The sequence below is a fragment of the Tachyglossus aculeatus genome, chromosome 5 (assembly GCF_015852505.1).
Source record: "Tachyglossus aculeatus isolate mTacAcu1 chromosome 5, mTacAcu1.pri, whole genome shotgun sequence".
Taxonomy (NCBI): domain Eukaryota; kingdom Metazoa; phylum Chordata; class Mammalia; order Monotremata; family Tachyglossidae; genus Tachyglossus; species Tachyglossus aculeatus.
The window spans coordinates 20,243,659-20,266,249 of record NC_052070.1 but is presented as its reverse complement, the minus strand read 5'-3'; the positions used below and the strand labels follow the sequence as shown (position 1 = coordinate 20,266,249).

General features: G+C 45.4%; 1 protein-coding gene across 1 annotated transcript in view; it reads left to right on the top strand.

Moving 5' to 3' along the window:
• PIEZO2 (piezo type mechanosensitive ion channel component 2) overlaps window positions 1-22,591 on the top strand; it is a 546,102-nt gene that overhangs the window by 438,402 nt on the left and 85,109 nt on the right. The window contains exons 21-28 of the mRNA XM_038746742.1: window positions 2,996-3,156; window positions 7,921-8,097; window positions 9,911-10,039; window positions 11,462-11,662; window positions 13,829-14,033; window positions 14,190-14,291; window positions 14,697-14,862; window positions 22,202-22,445. Of these exons, the coding sequence (XP_038602670.1) occupies window positions 2,996-3,156; window positions 7,921-8,097; window positions 9,911-10,039; window positions 11,462-11,662; window positions 13,829-14,033; window positions 14,190-14,291; window positions 14,697-14,862; window positions 22,202-22,445 (1,385 nt within the window). The remainder of the gene's footprint in view (window positions 1-2,995; window positions 3,157-7,920; window positions 8,098-9,910; window positions 10,040-11,461; window positions 11,663-13,828; window positions 14,034-14,189; window positions 14,292-14,696; window positions 14,863-22,201; window positions 22,446-22,591) is intronic.

Here is a 22,591-nt window from a genome sequence, read left to right as displayed (position 1 = left end):
ACCGTCTCTATAAGTTGCCAACTTGTACTTCCCAAGCGCTTAGTACAGTGCTCTGCACACAGTAAGCGCCCAATAAATACGATTGAATGAATGAATGAATGAGCACTGTACTAAGTGCTTGGGAAAGTACAATATAATAATATAACAGGCACATTCCCTGCCCACTGTGAGCATACAGACTACAGGGGGAGGCAGATATTAATATGACTAAATAAACAACAGCTATGTTTGATTGGTAGTTTGTATTCAGTTGTGGCCTTTGAAGTTGAAATAGCTCCAACAATTCCCTCATTCTCTGTCAACTAAGAGGACAGGCTATCCTAGTCTGCGCTTCATGGAACAGATGGTGAGTTATCAATTACTGAACAACTATCCTCATGTCGAGACAGCGCATCTTGGTTGGGATACTTAATATTGTCAGAATCCCAAAACTCCTGTAGGGAAGTCTTTTCCCCTGCAGTGTCAGATATCCCCATCGGATATCTGAAAGCTCTAAGGGCCAACTCGTTCAAGTAGGTTCTCCAAGAAATCATTCCGCCTTTTGAGAGGCGGGAAATGAATGTGTTTGCTGCCCATGGACTCTGCCTTGGAAACTGATCAGACACGTGTTATTGGAAAAGGCAGGATTAGGGAGGGGATGAAGCACGACTGCGCTCCACTGTCCAGTCGGGGTCCTGGATCAGTGCCCACTCTATCTCGCCCACCTTTCCTGGGAAGGGTTCAAATCAAAAGTGTTTATCTAGATTCTTGGGCTAGAAAACCTCTGTCTGCACCAATCAGACCATTTTGAAGGCTTTTATTGTTACCGTTAGGATTGGAGCAGATGAGTAATTCACCTCTGGTTAATTCATTCATTCAGCAGTATTTATGGAACACCTACTGTGTGCAGAGCACTGTACTAAGTGCTTGGAAGGATATAAAAAGCAACAGACATGGTTCCCACCCTTGGGGAATTTACAGTCTCATGGGGGAGTCAGGTGGGCAAAAAATATAGTAAGCTCTCATTTCTCCTCCCCCCCAGGACTCTGCATTGCATTGCCTATGCACTCGCATCTGTACCCTCAAATCACTCCCACCCTCAGCCCCACATCACTTATGTACCCAGCCTTCTACCCTGCTATTTGCCCTATCTGCAAGTTGATTTTACTGTCCATCTCCCCGTATAGACTGTAAGTCCCTTTTAGGTGCAGTGCTGTGCCAGCCCCAGCTGAAGCATTTGAGAAAAGTAAAACATAGAGGAGATTGATGTCACAACTATGCACAGCACTGATTTTAATAAGTGGTGCTTAGAACGGTGCTTGCACATAGTAAGCGCTTAACAAATACCATCATTATTATTAACTTCTCTGTGCTTCAGTTTCCTCATCTGAAAAATGGGGATTAAATTCTACTCCGTCTACTTAGACTGTGAACCCCATGTGGGACAGGGACTTTGTCCAACACAACGTGGCTCAATGGAAAGAGCACGGGCTTGGGAGTCAGAGGTCATGGGCTCAAATCTTGACTCCAGTTGTCAGCTGTGTGACCTTGGGCAAGTCACTTGACTTCTCTGTGCCTCAGTTACCTCAGCTGTAAAATGGGGATTAAAACTGTGAGCCCCACATGGGACAACCTGATCACCTTGTATCCTCCCCAGTGTTTAGAACAGTGCTTTGCACATAGTAAGCGCTTACCAAAAGCCATCATCATCATTATTATTATTATCTTTGATTCATTCTTTCAGTCAGTCATATTTATTAAGCACTTACTGTGGGCAGAGCACTGTTCTAAGCACAAGTACAATTCAACAATAAACAGTATCAATCCCTGCCCACAACGAGCTTATAGTCTAGGCAGGTGGAGAAAGACATCAGTACAAGTAAACAGACATCAAGACAAATAAACAGAATTGCAGACATGTACCTAAGTGCTGTGGGGCTGGGAGAGGGGAATAAGAGCAAAGGGAACAAGTCAGGGTGATGCAAAGGGAGTGTGAAATGAGGAAAAGTTGGGCTTAATCTGGTATCTACCCCAGCACTTCAGTACCATGCTTGGCACATAGTAAGTGCTTAACAAATACTGATTATTATGATTGTTATTATGCTCTTCACCTCCAGGATGGTCACACCTGTTGATTCAATCAGTCAATCAATCAATGGTATTTGTTGAGTAATCATTATGTGCAGGAAACTGTACTGCATGCTTGGAAGAGTACAAACAATGGAGTTTTGGGGGTTTTTTTTTACTTGTTTTGATATTTATTAAAGGCTTACTATGTGTCAGGCACTGTACTAAGCACTGGAGTAGAAACAAGATAATCAGATAGAATGCAGTCCATATTTCACATGGAGCCCACAACCTTAATCCCCGTGTTACAAATGCGGTAACTGAGGCACGGAGAAGTGACTTGCCAAAGGTCACACAGCAAATGAGTGGTGGAGAAGGAATTAGAACCCAGGTCTTCTGACTTCTATGTCCATCCGTGCTCTTTCCACTAGGCCATGCTGCTTTCCAGTAGCATGGTAGGCCGACTTGTTAGAGAAGTAGTTTGGCTCAGTGGAAGAGAGCCCGGGCTTTGGAGTCAGAGGTCATGGGTTCAATTCCTGGCTCCGCAACCTGACTTTGGGCAAGCCACTTAACTTTTCTGTGCCTCAGGTACCTCATCTGTAAAATGGGGATTAAGGCTGTGAGCCCCCCATGGAACAACCTGATCACCTTGTAACCTCCCCAGCGCTTAGAACAATGCTTTGCACATAGTAAGTGCTTAATAAATGCCATTATTATTATTAAACATTCCCTGTCCATGATGAGCTTGAAGTTTAGAGGGGGAGATAGACACTAAAATAAATTACTGATGTGTATGTAAGTGCTGTGGGGCTGAGGGTGGAGTGAATATAAAGTGCTTAAAGGGTACTGCTCCCAGCTCTTCTTTCTATTCAAAAGATTCAACACCCCTCTTAAATCTTATCAAGAAAACAGGTCTTCTGTGTCCTTAATTGGGTTTATTCTTCTGCAGATTTAAGAAACAAATGGCATCTAGTCATAGACCGCCTCACTGTGCTGTTCTTGAAATTCCTGGAATACTTTCACAAGCTGCAAGTGTTTGTATGGTGGATTTTGGAGCTACACATAATCAAAATCGTCTCTTCCTACATCATCTGGGTGACCGTGAAAGAGGCAAGTAGCCATGTAATGATACTACTGCAACTACTACTAAAGTTATGCTATTTATTAAGTGCTTACTATGTGGTAAGCACTACTGTACTACCGTACTAAGCGCTGGGGGAGATGCAAGATGATCTAAGTTACCTAGTACTTCCTGGAGAAGGGTTTAGTCCACAGTGGAATGGGGGTAGTCATGTGGGAAGGAAGATTTGAGCCTTTGTAACAGAGGAGTAAGTTGGGATGGTGCCCATTCCTCAACCCACAGAGAGGATGCTTTGGCCTTAGAACAAGGCATGTCACCTCTCCTTGTTCCCTCTTTGGTTAAAGGAACTCATCCTCTGGTCCCTCCACAAGCACAGGGACGTGGTGATAAAATGAAATACCATGTGTGAAAGCTCCTTTCATAAGTGCAATGTTCTGCACTTTATCATTATTAGTATTATTACGATGATTGCATTTGATAATAATGGTAATGGTATTTGTTAAGTGCTTACTAAGTGCCAGGCACTGTACTAAGAGCTGGGGTGGACACAAGCAAATTGTGTTGGTCACAGTCCCTGTCCCACGTGAGGCTCATAGTCTCAATCCCCATTTTGCAGGCACAGAGAAATGAAGTGACTTCATTCATTCATTCAATCATATTTATTGAGTGTTTACTGTGTGCAGAGTATTGTACTAAGTGCTTGGGAAGTACAAATCGGCAACATATAGAGATGGTCCCTACCCAACAACGGGATCACAGTCTAGAAGGGGGAGTCAGCCAACAAAACACAACAAGTAGATAGGTGTCAATACCATCAGAATAAATAGAATTATAGTTATATTCACATTAATAAGATAGAGTAATGAATATGTACAAATATACACAAGTGCTGCGGGGAAGGGAAAGGCTAGGACAATGGGAGGGAGTGGGGGTGATGGGGAGGGGAGGAGGAGCAGAGGAAAAGGGGGGCTCAGTCTAGGAAGGCCTCCTGGAAGAGGTGAGCTCTCAGTAGGGCTTTGAAGGGAGGAAGAGAGCTAGTTTGGCACATGTGGAGGGAGGGCATTCCAGGACAGGGGAAGGATGTGGGCCGGGGGTTGACGGTGGGACAGGTGACAATGAGGCACAGTGAGAAGGTTTGCGGCAGCGGAGTGGAGTGTGCGGGCTGGGCTGGAGAAAGAGAGAAGAGAGGTGAGGTAGGAGGGGGCGAGGTTATGGGGAGCTTTGAAGCTGAGAGTGAGGAGGGTTTTTTTCATGCAAAGGTTGATAGGCAACCACTCGAGGTTTTTGAGGAGGGAAGTGACATGCCCAGAGCGTTTCTGTACAGAGATAATCCAGACAACAGAGTGAAGAATAGACTGAAGCATGGAGAGACAGGAGGATGGGAGATCAGAAAGGAGGCCGATGCAGTAATCCAGTAGGGATAGGATGAGAGATTGAAGCAACAAGGCAGTGGTTTGGATGAAGAGGAAAGGGTGGATCTTGGTGATGTTGCGAAGGTGAGGCCAGCAGGTTTTGGTGACGGATTGGATATGAGGGATGAATGAGAGAGCGGTGTCAAGGATGACACCAAGTTTGCGGGCTTGTGAGACAGGAAGAATGGTAGTGCCACCTACGTTGACGGGAAAGTCAGGGAGAGGACAGGGTTTGGTAGGGCAGATAAGGAGCTCAGTCTTGAGCTTTAGGTGGCGGGTGGACATCCAGGTGGAGATGTCCTGAAGGCAGGAGGAGATATGAGCCTGGAGGGAAGGAGAGAGAACAGGGGAGGAGATGTAGATTTGGGTGTCGTCTGCGTAGAGATGGTAGTTGAAGCCATAGGAGCGAATGAGTTCACCAAGGGAGTGAGTATAGATGGAGAACAGATGGGGACCAAGAACTGACCCTTGAGGAACCCTACAGTAAGGGGATGGGAGGGGGATGAGGAGCCCGTGAAGGAGACTGAGAATGTACAGCTAGAGAGATAAGAGGAGAACCAGGAGAGGACGGATTCCATGAAACCACAGTTGGATAATGTGCTGAGAAGAAGGGTATGGTCCACAGTTTCGAAGGCAGCTGAGAGATCAAGGAGGATTAGGATAGAGTAGAAGCCATTGGATTTGGCAAGGAGGAGGTCAGTGGTGACCTTTGAGAGGGCAGTTTCGGTGGCATGCAGGGGACGGAAGCCAGATTGAAGGGTGTCTAGGAGGTAGCTGTAGTTGAGGAATTTGAGGCAGCGAGTGTAGAGAATTCTTTCTAGGAATTTGGAAAGGAAGGGAAGGAGGGAGATAGGGCAATAACTGGAAGGGGCAGTGGGGTCAAGAGAGGGTTTTTTAGGATGGGAGAGACATGGGCATGTTAGAAGGCAGAGGGGAAGAAACCATTGGAGAGTGAGCGGTTGAAGATGGAAGTTAGGGAGGGGAGGATGGAAGGGGTAAGAGTTTTTGTAAGATGAGAGGGAATGGAGTCCGAAGCACAGGTGGATGGGTTGGCACTTGAGAGGAGGGAGGGGATCCAGTCTGAAGATACTGCTGGGATGGTTGGGAAAATAGAGGAGAGGGTTGAGAGCGGTGGGGATGGAGATGGGGGAGGGGTGACTATGGAGAGCTCAGATCTGATGGTGTTGATTTTCCTAATGAAGTAGGTGGCCAGATCATTGGTTGTGAGGGATGGAGGAGGGGGAGGAACAGGGTCACACAATGGACAAGTGGCAGATCTGGGATTAGAACTCGTGACTTTCAGACTCCCAGGCCCGGCTCTAGCCACTACAGTATGCTGCTTCCGGAAGTGCTTACTGGGTGTTAAACTCTGTCCTAAGCGCTGGGGTAGATACAAGTGAGTCAGGTTGTACACAGCCCCTGTCCCACATTGGGCTCACAGTCTAAGTAGGAGGGAGAACAGGGGTAGCCTTTCCTCTCAGGTGACAGGGAATTAGGGAATTGTTGGAGCCCTTTCAACTTCAAAGGCCACAACCGAATACAAACTACCAACCAAACGTAGCTGTAATTTATTTATTCATATTAAGATCTGCCTCCTCCTTTCATCTGTAAGCTCACCGTGGACAGGGAATGTGCTTGTTATTATATTGTACTCTCCCAAGAACTTAGTACAGTGCTCTGCACACTCAATAAATACAATTGACTGGCCGACTGTCCAAACAACAACCACATTTATTCTTTCAAAACAATGTTTGAGTACCTGATGTTTGGGAGAGTACAATAAAACAATAAACTGGAGACACATTCCCTGAGCGCCATAAACTTACAGTCTAGAGGGGGAGACAGACATTAATTTTAGAAAATTACAGCTATGTACATAAGTGCTGTGGGGCTGGGAGAGGGGAATGAATAAAGGGAGACAACAGCTTGGTCCTAGAGTCTACATCCTGAGTCAACAGAACCAAGCAGTTGCATTAAGTGAGCCCATTGTTGGGTAGGGACCGTCTCTATATGTTGCTGACTTGTACTTCCCAAGCGCTTAGTACAGTACTCTGCACATGTTAAGTGTTCAATAAATATGATTGAATGAACGAATAAAGGAACTGATCGGAGTGAGAGTGGTGGCTCAGTGCCACTTACATTTTCTCGTTCATGATAGTTATGATAGTTGTGACATTGTGTGTTAGAACCCATGACAATTATGTCATGGGTTCTAATCCCAGCTCCACCATTTGTCTGCTGTGTAATCTTGGGCAAGTCACTTAACTTCTCTTACCCTCAGTTACCTCATCTGTAAAATGGGGATTGAGACAGGTGGGACAGGGACTGTGTTCAACCCGATTTGCTGGTATCCACCCCAGCGCTTAGTACAGTGTCTAGCACATAGTAAGTGCTTAACAAAGACCATAATAATAAACACTGGAGCCCAGAATGCAATGAGCGAATAGGAGCAATGAATGACGGAAGAATAGGGGAACACAAAGCCGTATTGTAGCTTTGGGTTGATCCACAGTTTGATGTAGCGCTTTAGGGGAATGCCTTCAACCAGAATTGTGTTTCTACATGAGAAACATTGTATCAGTTTATGATGACTGTATAGAAAACTGAGAACTTTAAGCAGTTACAAATTACTTCCTGAAATGCTAATTTTTATGGTATTTGTTAAGTGCTTACACTGTCAAACACTATTCTAACCATTAGAGTAACACAAGGAAATCAAGTCATTCACAGGCACAGTCAATTGTATACATTGAGCACTAACTCTGTGCAGAGCACTGTGCTAAGTGCTTGGGAGAGTATAATATGACAGAGTTGGTAGACACAGTCCCTGCCCATGAAGAACATACAGTCTAGAGGATGAGCTCACAATGAACACAGTCTTGTTCTAATTTAGCAGTACAATTCAGGTTGCTTAACCAGGCTTAAGAGCAGATGTCCAGTGGTCAGTAGCTCCCCAACCCCGAGCCGTGGCACCTTTCACTTGCTTTTGAATCACCTTTATCCAACCTCTCCTTTACCATTGAAACAATTGTCGACACCACATCACTTTCAGGTAACATGGTGGATCTCAAGACACAGTTGTCCCATTGTAGCAGGAATAACTGTAGTTACACATTTCCTTCCATTTTGGAGCAACTAACCAAGCAAATAAATATTTTCTGTCGACATTTACTAAGTGCTAACAGTGCAGGATTTGACACCATCTTGCTCTCTTCTCTGTGGCCAACTGTGACCACTTTCTCTCTCCTGTCGGTTGTCCGTGTGTTTTTATAATATTCACAACAATTGGTCCGATAGGTCAGTTCACCAATAATCCCTTAGAGACACCAAACATTCTGCAGATTGTTTTTTGGTTTTCCATTTCCGACTTTGTGTTTTCAGGTCTCCGTCTTCAACTATGTGTTTTTGGCTTCTTGGGCTTTCGCTCTGCCCTACGCCCAGTTTCGCCCACTGGCATCAAGCATCTGCACTGTCTGGACTTGTGTGATTATCGTCTGCAAAATGTTGTACCAGCTCACATCCATCGAGCCTCAGAAATTCTCCAGTAACTGTACAGTGGTGAGCCATGAGGAGGGGGATTGAGCAGAGGTGTGGTGGGAGGGGGTTGCCGGGGAAGGACAACCCTTCATGGGACATGAAAGGAAGCTCACAGTCAAGGATCACCCATGGTGACCAAAGTGTGAGTTATGAGCTGCACATGGTGTTTGGAAGTCATTCATCTATCCAATTCTGATCTCAGGGGGACACTCAAGGCCTGAACAGGACTCACCAAACTCTGGAGAAGTGGGTTTGTTCATTTGTTGGTTGATGGTTCTTGTTAAGCACTTATTATGTGTCAAACACTGTTCTAAGCGCTAGGGTCAGTACAAGTTAATTAGATTAGATGCAGTTCCTGTCCCTCAAGGGGGCTCACGGTCTTAAGTAAGGGGGAGAACTGGTATTGATTCCCCATTTTACAGTTGAGGAAACTAAGGAACAGAGAAGTTAAGTGACTTGCCCAAGGTCACACAGCGAGCCATTGGCAGAGCAATTGGCTGACCTGGGATTAAAACCCAGGTCTTCTGATTCCCAGTCCTGTGCTCTTTGCACTAAACCACCCTGCTTCTCGGGCAACTTGGGCTGTACCCTCCGGGTCCTGGTGGGTTGCCTGTGCTGTTTTGTGACCATGGCACATTGAACTCCCCAGAACTATTTTAAACAATAATGGCGGTATTCTTTAAGTGCTTACTACGTTTAAGTGTTCTACTAAGCACTGGGGTAGATGCAAGCTAATCAAGTTGGCTGTGGTCCTTGTCCCACGTGGAGCTCACTGTCTAAGTAGGTGGGATTACAGGTCTTTCATCCCCATTTTACAGCTGAGAACATCAGGGCAAAGAGAAGTAAAATGACTTGCCCAAGGTCACACAGCAGGCAGCTGGAAGAGCTGGGATTAGAACCCATGCTCTCTAACTCCCAGGCCTGTGCTCTTTCCACTAGGCAACACTGCTGCTCCAGTTGCACCAGGAGGTGGGCACGGGGTGCCAAGGTGCCTGGGCAGTGAACTGTGGTGATATTTCCAGAGGTAGCCACAGCACTCCCAGGGTGGTTTGCCACTCTTGCTCCATGGTGAGCTTTGTCGGCTCTGGCAAGGGAATTTTTCAACTTCTGACAGTCATCATAATCTGCAAGGGAACATGAGTTACCCCCTTTGCTGTAGAGACTAGAGCAGGGAGATTTCTCATCCCACAGTTGAGACCAAGAATCCTTCCATGTCAATGCCCCTCTCCAAAACTCAGTCCAGCCTTAAGATTCTTCTGTCACCCACATCTAGTCCACCAACGTTATTTTTGTCTGAATAACTGGTCCCCCAATATGTGGGACATCAGCATTACAAGTCCCAGAAAGCTGCTGTGTAAACTGAGTATAAGCCTGCTAAAGTGCACAGGTTAAAGTTGCCGGCCAAGCTTTTAAACTGAGCAAGAGCCTCAAGAACGAATCCCAGGTACCCTGGGCAGTTTAGCTAGGATGGTTTTAATTCAGATAGATAGATAGAGAGAGAGAGAGAGAGAGAGACAGAGAGAGAGAATATGTGTGTGTGTGTGTGTGTGTGTGTGTTTTAAATGGTTCAGGATCAGCTTCAGAAATCCAGTACACATGGCCATTCAACACACCCCAGCCCCATCTCCAGAGTCCAAGAGTTGTCCCAAGGGTTTGTCTTCCATCTTGGAAAGCTGTCCCCCATTCCCCCTTCACCTCCCCTCTCCAATCATTCCCCTTCAAACTCATACATTTTACCATCTAAATTGTACTGAGTTCCCTTGATGTGGGCAGTCTGTGAATGTTTTTTTCATTTCTCACTACAAAGGTTAAACATGCCTCCTCCTTCTTTCAGCCTCACGAGAATGAAACGAACATCCACAACCGGACAGAGCTGCTCATGTCCATTCTCTACCGTCAGCCCATTGATCCAGCCGAATGGGTTGGACTGCGGAAGTCTACTCCTTTGCTTGTGTACCTGAGGGTAACTACTCCATCATGCTTGGTTTGGGCCGTTGGAATCATGTCCTTGCCCTTTATTTAGTCTTCTGGATGTTATTCATGAAATCTAGCAGAAGCCTAGATCATCGTCTAGTGGCACTGCTGTGTGCCATGAGTGAGGGAAATGTACCATTGCCTGTGGGATTAGGGGTCACCTTTCAATCAGACCATCAGCAATTCCCTAAGCAATTGTGATGAAAGTGACCCAAAAGCATGTGTTTTTTCTTAGTTTTTTTTTTTTTTTTGCATTACCGTACACAGAAGCCCAAGGAGTAATTTGATCTCTGGTATTTGTAACAAGAAATAATGAGAGAGATACATTTTAGATATTCTGGAATTTCAAGTTCATGGGTAATCAGGAAAATTGGGCCTTTGGTACGTTTCCAGGACAGTTGTGTGCGTGAGCATTTTTAACATACCCATTAGTGCTTTTCTGGCACTTTAAATTAGAACAGAATATTTTCCTTGAAAATGCATCTTCCATCTAGTTTTGATTTGTGCGTTAGAGATGCTAGTCTTAGAGAACTTTGTTTTATGAGAATTGAGCTTTTTTGCCAGATTAGTCCATTACCAAGGAACAACAGAAAGCATGTTTCTCATTTTACAATTATCTCTGGAGAGCAAAACGTGCCCTCTGAGCTAACTTCTTTCTCCACCCACATCATCGTTTTACCAAACCTCCTAATGTGTTCAATGTTCCAAATATTGGCTGCAATTCAAACAGCAAATTCAATATATCTTTCCATTCTAAGATGGGGTTATATTAGAGGGGAAATGTTTTCAAATCCAGATCCCTTTGTTGTGGTTGTTTTTGTAGTAGGAGTTGTTGTTGTTGTCACAGTAGTAGTAGTAGAACTAATAACATTTATTGAATGCCCACTGGGTGCAATGCACAATACTAAAAGCTTGGGAAGTGCAAAAAGGCAAGTGATACATAAACTCTGATGGGGGAGACAAACATAAAAGAATTTACAGAGTAATCAAAATGAATAATTGTCTCTCCCTCTAGACAGTAGGCTCATGTGGGCAGGGAATATGTCTGCCAACTCTGTTGCATTGTACTCTTCCGGGCTTTTAGTACAGTGCTCTGTGCAAAGTAAGCGCTCAATAAATGCCATTGAATGAATGAATACATTAAGTTGATTGAACAGGTATTCATAAATGCTGAGAACATCTGTAAGTATTAGTACTAGAGATGTCTGAGGGGTTGATATGACCTGGCAAACTGGGATTAAATGGAGAAGACTTCTTGGAAGAGGTGGGCTTTCAGAAGGACTTTGAATATGGGAAAAGCTGTTGTTTCCAAATGGGCTGAAACAGTAACATACTGCTTGTTGGTTGTCCTCCGACTAGGTGATATGATGCTTTGGCCAATCTCATTCATGTTCACTCTGTTGCTTTGTAGAATAATCTCCTGATGCTAGGTATTCTGGCTTTTGAAGTTACAATTTACCGCCATCAAGAGTACTACAGAGGGCGGAACAACCTTACGGCCCCTGTGTCTAAGACCATTTTCCATGACATTACGAGACTGCATTTGGACGAAGGCCTCATCAGTTGCGCCAAGTACTTCATAAATTACTTCTTTTACAAGTTTGGGCTGGAGGTGAGTCAATTAGGCTGGCTTTTCAGCCTCTACCATTACCCTTTTCAATTCAATTAGTTCAAACCCTTCAAATGGAAAAACTCTTCCACTGAATAGCCTTGGAGGGAATTAATAGCAGTAATGGTAATAATAACAATAAAAATATTAACAATAATAGTGACATTTATTAAGCACTTACTATGTGCAAAGCATTGTTCTAAGTGCTGGGGAAGTTACAAGGTGACCAGGTTGTCCCACGGGGGGCTCACAGTCTTAATCCCCATTTTACAGATGAGGTAACTGAGGCACAGAGAACTCAAGTTACTTGCCCAAAGTCACACAGCTGACAAATGGTGGAGCCGGGATTTGAACCCATGACCTCTGACTCCAAAGTCCATGCTCTTTCCACTGACCCATGCTGCTTCTCTAAGTAGTATTGGTTAAACACTTACCGTGTGCCAAGCACTATACTGAGCACTGGAGTAGATATAAGGTTGAACACAGTATCTGTCCCACAAGGAGCTTATAAGGGGGAGGGAGAAGAGGTATTAAACCCCATTTTACAGATGATGAAACTGACATACAGAGAAGTTAAGTGACGTACCCAAGGTCACACAGCAGGTAAGTAGCAGAACTGGGATTAAACAACTAGGTCCCAGGCCTGGACTCTTACCATTAGATCACGCTGCTTCTTAAGGGCCATGCCACTGCTTCTCATGGTTTGGCCCCAACATGGATCTCCATGTGCTCCATCAAAGGCAGTTACCATCTGCCAGCTGGCCAGTCATTTTTCACTCACAATTCACTGGCCTAACAAGTTGGGTGGCCTCTCAGACTTCCAAAAGAAATAGAAGAAAGGTCTTCCCCAGAGTTGGGCGGAGCTGAATCCAGGAGACTGACCTGCCTCCAACTCTGAGACTTTCAGTATGAATTGTGGTACCCCTGTATTCATTTTTTCCTTAGCCTTGTTCCCTCGGGGATTGTGCTCCATTTTCCATTTCTTTTTTCCTTAAAAGGATTTAGAAAGTTTATCTGAAAGTCCTGCCATCATCTAAATCAGAAACTCTTCTAGGCTATAATAGTAATAATGACAATGGCATTTATTAAGCGCTTACTATGTGCAAAGCACTGTTCTAAGCGCTGGGGAGGTTACAAGTTGATCAGGTTGTCCCATGTGGGGCTCACAGTTTTAACCCCCATTTGATAGCTGAGGTAACTGAGGCACAGAGAAGTTAAGTGACTTGCCCAAAGTCACACAGCTGACAATTGGCGGAGCTGGGATTCGAACCTTTGATATTCCTGGCATCATCTTCCTTGTTGAAGGATGCCAAGGGTGCTTTCCTTCTGCATGGAGATGTAGTCCCTCTCAGACAGTGACAGTTCAGGGCCTGAGCTATAAATGGGAACAATTCCTGTACCTCCTGGCCCTCTCACACAGATGCTAATCACTGAACAGGATACAAATGTCAATGTATTAATGCAGTCAGTGTCTCCCCAACTCTCTCATTTTCTCATCCACTTCTGCAGGAGACCCAGTTCCATATTCATTCATTGAGTCATATTTATTGAACGCTTACTGTGTGCAGAGCACTGTGGTAAGCGCTTGGGAGAGTAAGGTAAAACAATAAATGGACACATTCCCTGCCCACAACGAGCTTACAGTCTAGAGTGGGGGAGAGAGACATTAATATAAATAAATTACAGATATGTACATACGAGTGGAGGAGAGAGACATTAATATAAATAAATTACAGCTATGAGCATAAGAGTGGGGGAGAGAGACATTAATATAAATAAATTACAGATATGTACATAAGTGCTGTGGGGCTGGGTGCGGGGGGCAAAGAACAAAGGGAACAAGTGAAAGTAGGGGGGCTTAGTCAGGATGGCCTCCTGGAGAAGATATGCCTTCAGTGAGGCTTTGAAGTGGGAGAGAGTAATTGTCTGTCGGATCTGAGGAGGGAGGGCGTTCCAGGCCAGAGGAAGGACATGGGTGAGGGGTCGGCGGTTAGATAGACGAATTTGAGGCACAGTGAGAAGGGAAATGTGGAATTGTGCCATTACCTGGGCATGCAAAGAGTTAATATCTGCCCCAGCCAGGTCTTCCCACACCCCCCACCTTTGCCTGGAGAGGGATGGGCTCTCCCCTCCCCAATTTAACATTCCCCTTTGCTTCCCCTCCCCCAGACCTGTTTCCTCATGTCAGTTAATGTCATCGGCCAGCGAATGGATTTCTACGCCATGATTCATGCTTGCTGGCTAATTGCTGTCCTGTATCGACGCAGAAGGAAAGCTATCGCAGAGATCTGGCCCAAGTATTGCTGCTTCCTGGCTTGCATCATCACATTTCAGTACTTCTTGTGCATTGGCATCCCACCGGCTCCTTGTAAAGGTGAGGGCTCTCTCTGCCAGGAGCTATTTGCTCTGGCATTCGCCAGCCTTTTGAAAAGTGACCAGTTGGCAGAACTGGGATGACATCGTGTTACAGACAATTGACTGCGTTTTTGCACCCTTTCTCTTTTCCTGCCCCCACCGACCTCTCTTTCAGACTACCCATGGAGAAATCCAGGTGCCCAGTTCAACTCCAACATCATAAAGTGGCTATACTTTCCAGACTTCATCGTGAGGCCGAACCCCGTCTTCCTGGTCTGTAAGTGTTTCAGCGCTGAGCCACCAAGCACGCTCACTTTGGTTTATAAGCACCCTTCGGTCCGTCATGGAAAGCGTGTGTTTTCCATCTTTTCCGAAAGAGCAGCTTGCCTTATTCTCTAGGGATGCCCGAGACGGGCTTTCATCTAATTCAACTCACAAGATAGTGATGCTTTCTATTTCTCCCATGGCTTTCCTCAGGAAAAGCATCTGCAGATTCCCAAAATAACCAAGGGGAGGGTTGGGAGAACCATTTGGGGCCCGCTAATGGTTGACGATATGGGCTTGCGAGGCTCAATCGTAATGATCTGGTGTAGCCACTCCTGCCTCCCCCACCTACTATTAGCTAGCCATCACAAATTGCAATTTGCCACTGACGTTCTCACTCTGTTCTTCACCTTGCCAGATGACTTCATGCTGCTGCTGTGTGCCTCCTTGCAGCGCCAGACCTTTGAGGATGAAAATAAGGCTGCAGTGCGCATCATGGCTGGGGACAATGTGGAAATTTGCATGAACCTGGAAGCCGCCTCTTTCAGTCAACACAACCCCGTGCCGGACTTCATTCACTGCCGGTAAAGGAAATGCCACCCCTTTCTGGGTTTAGCTCAAATCCTACTGAAAGTGACTCTCCTCTGTCTCTTCAAACCCTTACTGAAGGCACTTCTCCACCAAGAGGCCTTCCCTGACTTAGCCCTCCTTTCCTCTTCTCCCTTTCCTTCTGCATCACCCTGACTTGCTCCCTTTATTCATCCCCGCTCCCAGCCCCACGACACTTATGTCCATATTGTAATTTATTTATTTATAATAACATCTGTCTGCCCTTCTAGATTGTGAGCTCATTGTGGGCAGGGAATGTGTGTGTTCATTGTTATATTTCACCCTCCCGAGTGCTTAGTATGGTGCTCTGCACACGGTAAGCGCTCAATAAATACTTTTAATGTATGAATGCTTCCCAGGCATGAATCCAGATGAGAAGCTTCCACCTCCCCAACCTTGTGATGTAGTCTAGGCCCAGGCTGGAAAAAAGTCCCAGCTACATCCCTGAGAGGCGGAGAGGTTAAAGAGACTACTGCTGGGCTCCTGGAGTGTTGTCCTGGTCAGCCAGGGAAGTATCTGAGGGTTGAGATGGATAACATGGGGAGCGTAGTTGGTCCTAGCCAGGGAAGCCTAGAAGGCAGGTATCAACTAACTCTATTATAAAAATAATAATAGTAATTAGGGGTATATGTTAAGTATTTCTTTAGTGTCAAATACTGTTCTAAGCTCTGGAGTAGATGCAAGTTAATCAGATAGAACACGGTCCCTGTACCACATGAGGCTCATATTGGCTTTAAAGCACTCTATCACCTTGCCCCCTCCTACCTCACCTCATTTCTTTCCTTCTACAACCCAGCCCGTATACTTTGCTCCTCCGGTGCTAACCTTCTCACTGTGCTTCCAGCTTGCCTGTCTCGCCACCAACCCCTGGCCCACATCCTGCCTCTGGTCTGGAATGCCCTTTCTCCACAAATCCAACAGACAATTACTCTCCTCTGCTTCAAAGCCTTTTCAGTAATAATAATAAAGATGATGGCATTTGTTAAGTGCTTCCTATGTGCAAAGCACTGTTCTAAGTGCTGGGGGAATACCAGGTGATCAGGTTGTCCCACATGGGGCTCACAGTCTTAATCCCCATTTTACAGATGAGGTAACTGAGGCTCAGAGAAGTTAAGTGACTTGCCCAAGGTCACACTGCAGACATGTGGTGGAGCTGGAATTCGAACCCATGACCTCTGACTCCAAAGCCCGTGCTCTTTCCACTAAGCCATGCTGCTTCTCTTTTTGAAGGCACATCTCCTCCAAGAGGCCTTCCCAGACTAAACCCCACTTTCCTCATCTCCCACTCCCTTCTGGGTCACCCTGACTTGCTCCCTTTGCTCTCTCCCCCTCCCAGCCCCACAACACTTATGTATAGATCGGTAATTTTATTTATTTGTATTGATGTCTGTCACTCCTTTAGACTGTGAGCTCATTGTGGGCACGGAATGTACTGTTTATTGTTGTATTGTACTTTCTTGAGCACTTAGTACAGTGCTCTGCACACAGTAAGTGCTTCATAAATATGATTGGATGAATAAGTAGGAGGGAGAATAGGTATTTGATCCTTATTTTAAAGATGAGGAAACTGAGGCCCAGAGAAGTTAAGTGACTTGCCTAAGGTCATCCAGCAAACAATTTTCAGTGCTGGGATTAGAACCCAGACATCCTCAGTCCCCTTCTCATTCCCCTAGACCATGCTACTTCCATCAGTCCTGACAGAGATAATCAGAAATGCAGTCCCAGAGGAGATTAATTGGAGAAAGTCCTCTGATTTCAGAAGGATTTTGAAGATGGGGAGAGCTGCGTTCTGTTGAATATGAAAGGAGGAAAAATTCCAGGCGGGGAAAGGTGGTGAGCAAGAGGTCAGTGGCAAGATTATTAGCTGAGGTATAGTAGGAAAGGAGAGGAGATAAGTAAGATGGAGAGAGCTGATTGCTAGCCTTTAAGACAATAGTCAGAAGAGGGAAGGACAACCATCGGAGGTTTTGGAGTAGATTTTCTTAAATCGAGTTGTTCCTAAGGAAGTTCTTTCCTGGAAAATGCTGTTATATAGGGGGCCGTGACAGTTTTCTCTCTCTGTGTTGATTGGATGTGACACTTCTCCCTCCCCATCTCCAGGGAAAATCTGTACCTAGGGAAAATGTGACTTAGGTCAGTTCTACTATTCACAGGAGCCTCAGGTTGATTCTGCAAGAGAGCAAAAAGCTAAGTGAGGTCCTAGGCACCCTTTAATCACAGAATTTATCCTCACAATGACTAGATTCCGGCTCCACCACTTGTCGGCTGTGTGACCTTGGGCAAGTCGCTTCACTTCTCTGGGCCTCAGTTACCTCATCTGCAAGATGGGGATTGAGACTATGAGCCTCACATGGGACAGGGACTGTGTCCAACCTGATTTCCTTGTATCCACTGTAGCGCTAAGTACAGTGCCAGTCACATAGCGCTTAACAAATAGCATACTTATTATTATAATTATAATTACTATTATTAGATTCAAAAGAAGTTTCTTGCCAGATGTGAATGGCATTTTAGTTGGTGGATTGGTAATCATAACCTTGGTCCTATTACAGAAAGGGATCTGAACTCGAACAGAAAATCAGGACTGCTATACGTCATTAGTAGAGCACAGTCCTGGGAGTCAGAAGGACCTGAGTTCTAATTCTGGCTCCGCCACTTATCCACTGTGTGACCTCAGGCGAGTCACTTCACTTCTCAGTGCCTCAGTTTCTCCATCTGTAAAATGGAGATTAAGATTGTGAGCCCCATGTGGGACACAGACTATGTCCATCCTGATTACCTTGTATCCACTCGGTGTCTTGTATTGTGCCTGGCACATAATAAGTGCTTAACTAATGTCATTGAGAAGAAAATAAGTAAATCACCCAATTCCACCTAATAGAAAACATAAACTTTCCCTCTCAGTTATTGGCTTTTGTAGGCTCTTTCTGTGTGCCTGGGCTAGACATTTGGGAGAGTACAGTACAATAGAATAGGAAGGGATCTTGTCTATCCTGCCCTCAAGGTGTTTACAATATAAAGGGGAGAGACAGACACTAAAGTACATTACCCATAGAGGAAGCAGCAGATTATAAGGTTATGTCCATTAGCGCTGAGGCGCTGGTGGAGAGAAGAGTATCAAAGTGGTTAGCGTTACAGACCCAAGGTCACAGACGATAATGAAAGGCGGGCCAATAGGGTGTGGAGATGAGAGGTAGTCATGGAAGGCTTCCTGGAGGAGGTATGATTTTTTTTTAGCGGGGCTTTGAAGACGGGGAGAGTGCTTGTCTGTTGGATATGAAAGGAGAGGGAGTTCCAGGCTGGAGGGAGGGCAAGAGAAAAGAGTCCACGTCAGGAGAGACAAGAGGGAGGCACAGTCGATCAGTCAATGGTTTTTGTTAAATACAGAGCACTGTATTAAGCTCTTGGGAGTGTACAAAGCAACAGGATTAGCAGACACGTTCCCTCCCACAGTGAGTTTACAGTGGGTAGGTAAGCTCCTTCACTAGTCTGAAAACTCCTTGCTAGTTGGTAAGGTCCTTGAGGGCAGGGATCCATCCTATCTACCTACTCTATTTTACTTTTCAAAGTGCTCTTAATACAGTACTCTGCACAAAGTAAGCACTAATCAGGTACCACTGATTGATTCATTCATCCAATGGCATTTATTGATCGCTTTCCATTGGCAAATTACGGCACTAAGCCCCGGGGAAGACAAAATGATGGATAAACAAGAGCTCAAGGTCTTGACCGGGAGAAACTTGGGTGTGGGGCCTTGGGAAGTTGCCATAAGACAGCAGCGAATATAATAAAAGCACAAGAGCCCTGTAGTTGAAGGAGCAGTCAGTCAGTAAATCCTACTTACTGAGCACTTAGTATGTGCAGAGCACTGTACTAAGCGCTTGGGAGAGTACAATATAACAATATGACAGACACGTTCCCTGCCCACAATTAGCTTACAGTCTTGAGAGGGAGACAGACAGTAAAATAAATAGATGAATTACATATATAAGTGCTGTGGGGCTAGGAGGGGGGATGAATAAAGTGGGTAAGTCAGGGTGACGCAGAAGGGAGTTGAGCAGAATTCATTCATTCATTCAATCGTATTTATTGAGCACTTACTGTGTGCAGAGCACTGTACTAAGCACTTGGGAAGTACAAGTCGGCAATATATAGAGGCGGTCCCTACCCAACAACAGGCTCACAGTCTAGAAAGGGGAGACAGACAACAAAACAAAACATGTAGACAGGTGTCAAAATCGTCAGAACAAATATAATTATAACTATATGCACATCATTGACAAAATAAGTAGAATAGTAAATATGTACAACTAAAATGAATAGAGTAATAAATCTGTACAAATATATACAAGTGCTGTGGGGAGGGGAAGGAGGTAGGGTGGGGGAGAGTGGGAGGAGGAGAGGGAAAAGGGGGCTCAGTCTGGGAAGGCCTCCTGGAGGAGGTGAGCTCTCAGGAGGGCTTTGAAGGGAGGAAGAAAGCTGGCTTGGCGGATATGTGGAGGGAGGACATTCCAGGCCAGGGGAAGGACGTGGCCGGGGTTCGATGGCAGGACAGGTGAGAACGAGGCCCAGTGAGGAGGTTAGCGGCAGAGGAGTGGTGGGTGCGGGCTGGGCTGGAGAAGGAGAGAAGGGAGGTGAGGTAGGCGGGGGTGAGGTGATGGACAGCCTTGAAGCCTAGAGTGAGGAGCATTTGCTTGATTTGTAGGTTGACAGGCAGCCACTGGTTTGACGACATTTTCAGGATTTGAGGAGATTTTCAGGCTCCTCACCCCTGTGTTAGGCTGCCCAGCTCATAGCGACAACCTGTTCAGTCTTCTAAAGAAGCTGCTCCCTCTTCAGGCTTGGGTTAAGAAATTTTGGTTTAGAAATTAGCCTGGACCTATTTCCATGAAAGAGGTTGACCACAGTTAGAACCTAGAGGAGGTACCCACTAGGCTACTTGAATTTCAAATGAAATGACTCCCTTGAAATTGAAAGGTTTGTTCCCAGAGTTCTTCAGGCACATGACACAAGAAAGCCCTTGTTAAGTTCCACTCTGATAACACCATTCGAAATTGTTGGTAATTGTAAATTAGTCTTTCTCAGAGGAAACTTCAGGAAATATCAGCCCCAGAAGCTGCATTTTTGCAAGCTGGGAGAGTTTTTTTTTTAAATTTCCTTTGGCTAAGATCTTTTCAGATTGATCAGAAAAGCTATTTTTAGCAGCGTGCTTGGCATCCTGAAGCCTCACAAAGTCAGAAAATATCCATACATCACCAAGGGAAGTTGCATTTTGGAACCAAGGGGGTTTGCATATTGAGCGTCACCCAGTAAGACTGCTGCATTACGAAGAAGTGGCATGGCCTAGTGGACACTGTGCACCTGGGAGTCAGATGGACATGTGTTCTAACCCCAGCTCAGAGAAGCAGCGTGGCTCAGTGGACAGAGCCTGGGCTTTGGAGTCAGAGGTCATGGGTTCAAATGCCGGCTCTGCCAGTTGTCAGCTGTGACACTTTGGGCAAGTCACTTCACTTCTCTGGGCCTCAGTTACCTCATCTGGAAAGTGGGGATAAGACTGTGAACCCCCTGTGGGACAACGTGATCACCTTGTAACTTCCCCAGTGCTTAGAACAGTGCTTTGCACATAGTAAGCGCTTAATATATGCCATCATCATCATCATCATCATCATCACTTGTCTTCTGTGTGACCTTGGGCAAGTCACTTAACTTCATCGTGCCTCAGCTGTGTGACTTTGGGCAAGTCACTTAACTTCTCTGGGCCTCAGTTACCTCATCTGTAAAATGGGGATAAGACTGTGAGCCCCCTGTGGGACAACCTGATCACCTTGTAACCTCCCCAGCGCTTAGAACGGTGCTTTGCACATAGTAAGTGCTTAATAAATGCCATCATCATCATCATAGAAAAGCAGCGTGGCTCAATGGGAAACAGCACGGGTTTTGGAGTCAGAGGTCATGGGTTCAAATACCGGCTCCGCCAATTAGCTGTGTGACTTTGGGCAAGTCACTTAACTTCTCTGTGCCTCAGTTACCTCATCTGTAAAATGGGAATGAAGACTGTGAGCCCCCTGTGGGACAACCTGATTATCCTGTAACCTCTCCAGCGCTTAGAACAGTGCTTTGCACATAGTAAGTGCTTAATAAATGCCATTTTATATTTATATATATCATCACTTGTCTGCTGTGTGACCTTGAGCAAGTCACTTAACTTCTTTTTGCCTCAGTTATCTCATCTCTCAAATGGGGATTGAGACTGGGAGCCCTATGTGGGACAGGGACTGTGTCCAACCCGATTATACTGTATCTACCCAGAGTTTAGTACAGTACCTGACACATAGTGGGAGCTTAACGAATACCAAAATGATTAGCAAGGAAGATGATTCAAGCCATGCTGGGGTGAAAGTTACTTTTTCTGCTGGAGGAGAGGTGTTACAGACATAGCAAGAGAAGCTGTGTGGCTTAGTGGAAAGAGCACAGATTTGGGATTAAGACGACCTGGATTCTAATCCCAACTCTGCCATTTACCTACTGTGTGCTTAGTACAGTGTCCTGCACACAGTAAATGCTCAATAAATGCCTGTGATGATGATTTCTCCATGCTTCAGTTTCCTTATCTCTAAAATTGGGATTTGGAACCTCTGCTCCCTACCCTTTATTCATTCATTCATTGTCAGTCATATTTATTGAGCACTTAATGTTTGCAGAGCACTGTGCTAAGCACTTGGGAGACTTCAGTACAACAATAAACAGACACATTCCCTGCCCACAACAAATGACAGTCTAGAGGGGGAGACAGACATTAATATAAATCAATAAATTACAGATATGGACACAATTGGTGTGGGCCTGGGTGGGGGGATGAATAAAGGGAGCAAGTCAGGATGACGCAGAAGAGATCAGGAGAAGAGAAAAGGAGGGCTCAGTCAGGGAAGGGCTCTTGGAGGAGATGTGCCTTCAGTAAGGCTTTGAAGTAATTGTCAGATTTGAGGAGGAAGGGCATTCCAGGACAGAGGCAGGACGTGGATGAGGGGTCGGCAGCGAGATAGACAAGATTGAGGTACAGTGAGAAAGTTGGCATTGGAGGAGTGAAGTGTGGGGGCTGCATTGTAGTAGGAGAGTAGTGAGGTGAGGTAGATGGGGCCAATGTGATTGACTCCTTGCCCCATGTGGGACAGAGACTGTGTCTGACCTACCTAAATCTACCTCAATGCTTAAAATAGTGATTGGCACTTGTAAGCCCTGAATAAATACCGCAATTACTATGATTAGCAAATAATGCAACTTTCCCCCCTTCATTGCCATTTGTTTGTGTTACAGGTCTTATTTAGACATGTACAAAGTGGTCATCTTTAGCTATCTCTTCTGGTTCGTGCTGACGATCATCTTCATTACGGGAACGACCAGGATCAGCATTTTTTGCATGGGGTACCTGGTGGCGTGTTTCTATTTCTTGCTGTTCGGAGGGGATTTGCTGCTGAAACCCATCAGAAGCATTCTGCGTTACTGGGACTGGCTGATTGCCTACAACGTTTTTGTGATCACCATGAAAAACATTCTGTCAGTAAGTGGCTCCTGCTCCAATTCAGTTCAGTCCCTTACCCTGTTTGGGGGTCAGAGTGAAGACTAAACAGTTCTTTAAGAATTCTTAAGAAGCTCTGAAGATCATAACACAGGACTCAGTAATGTCCAGAACCTTTCTGGGATTTG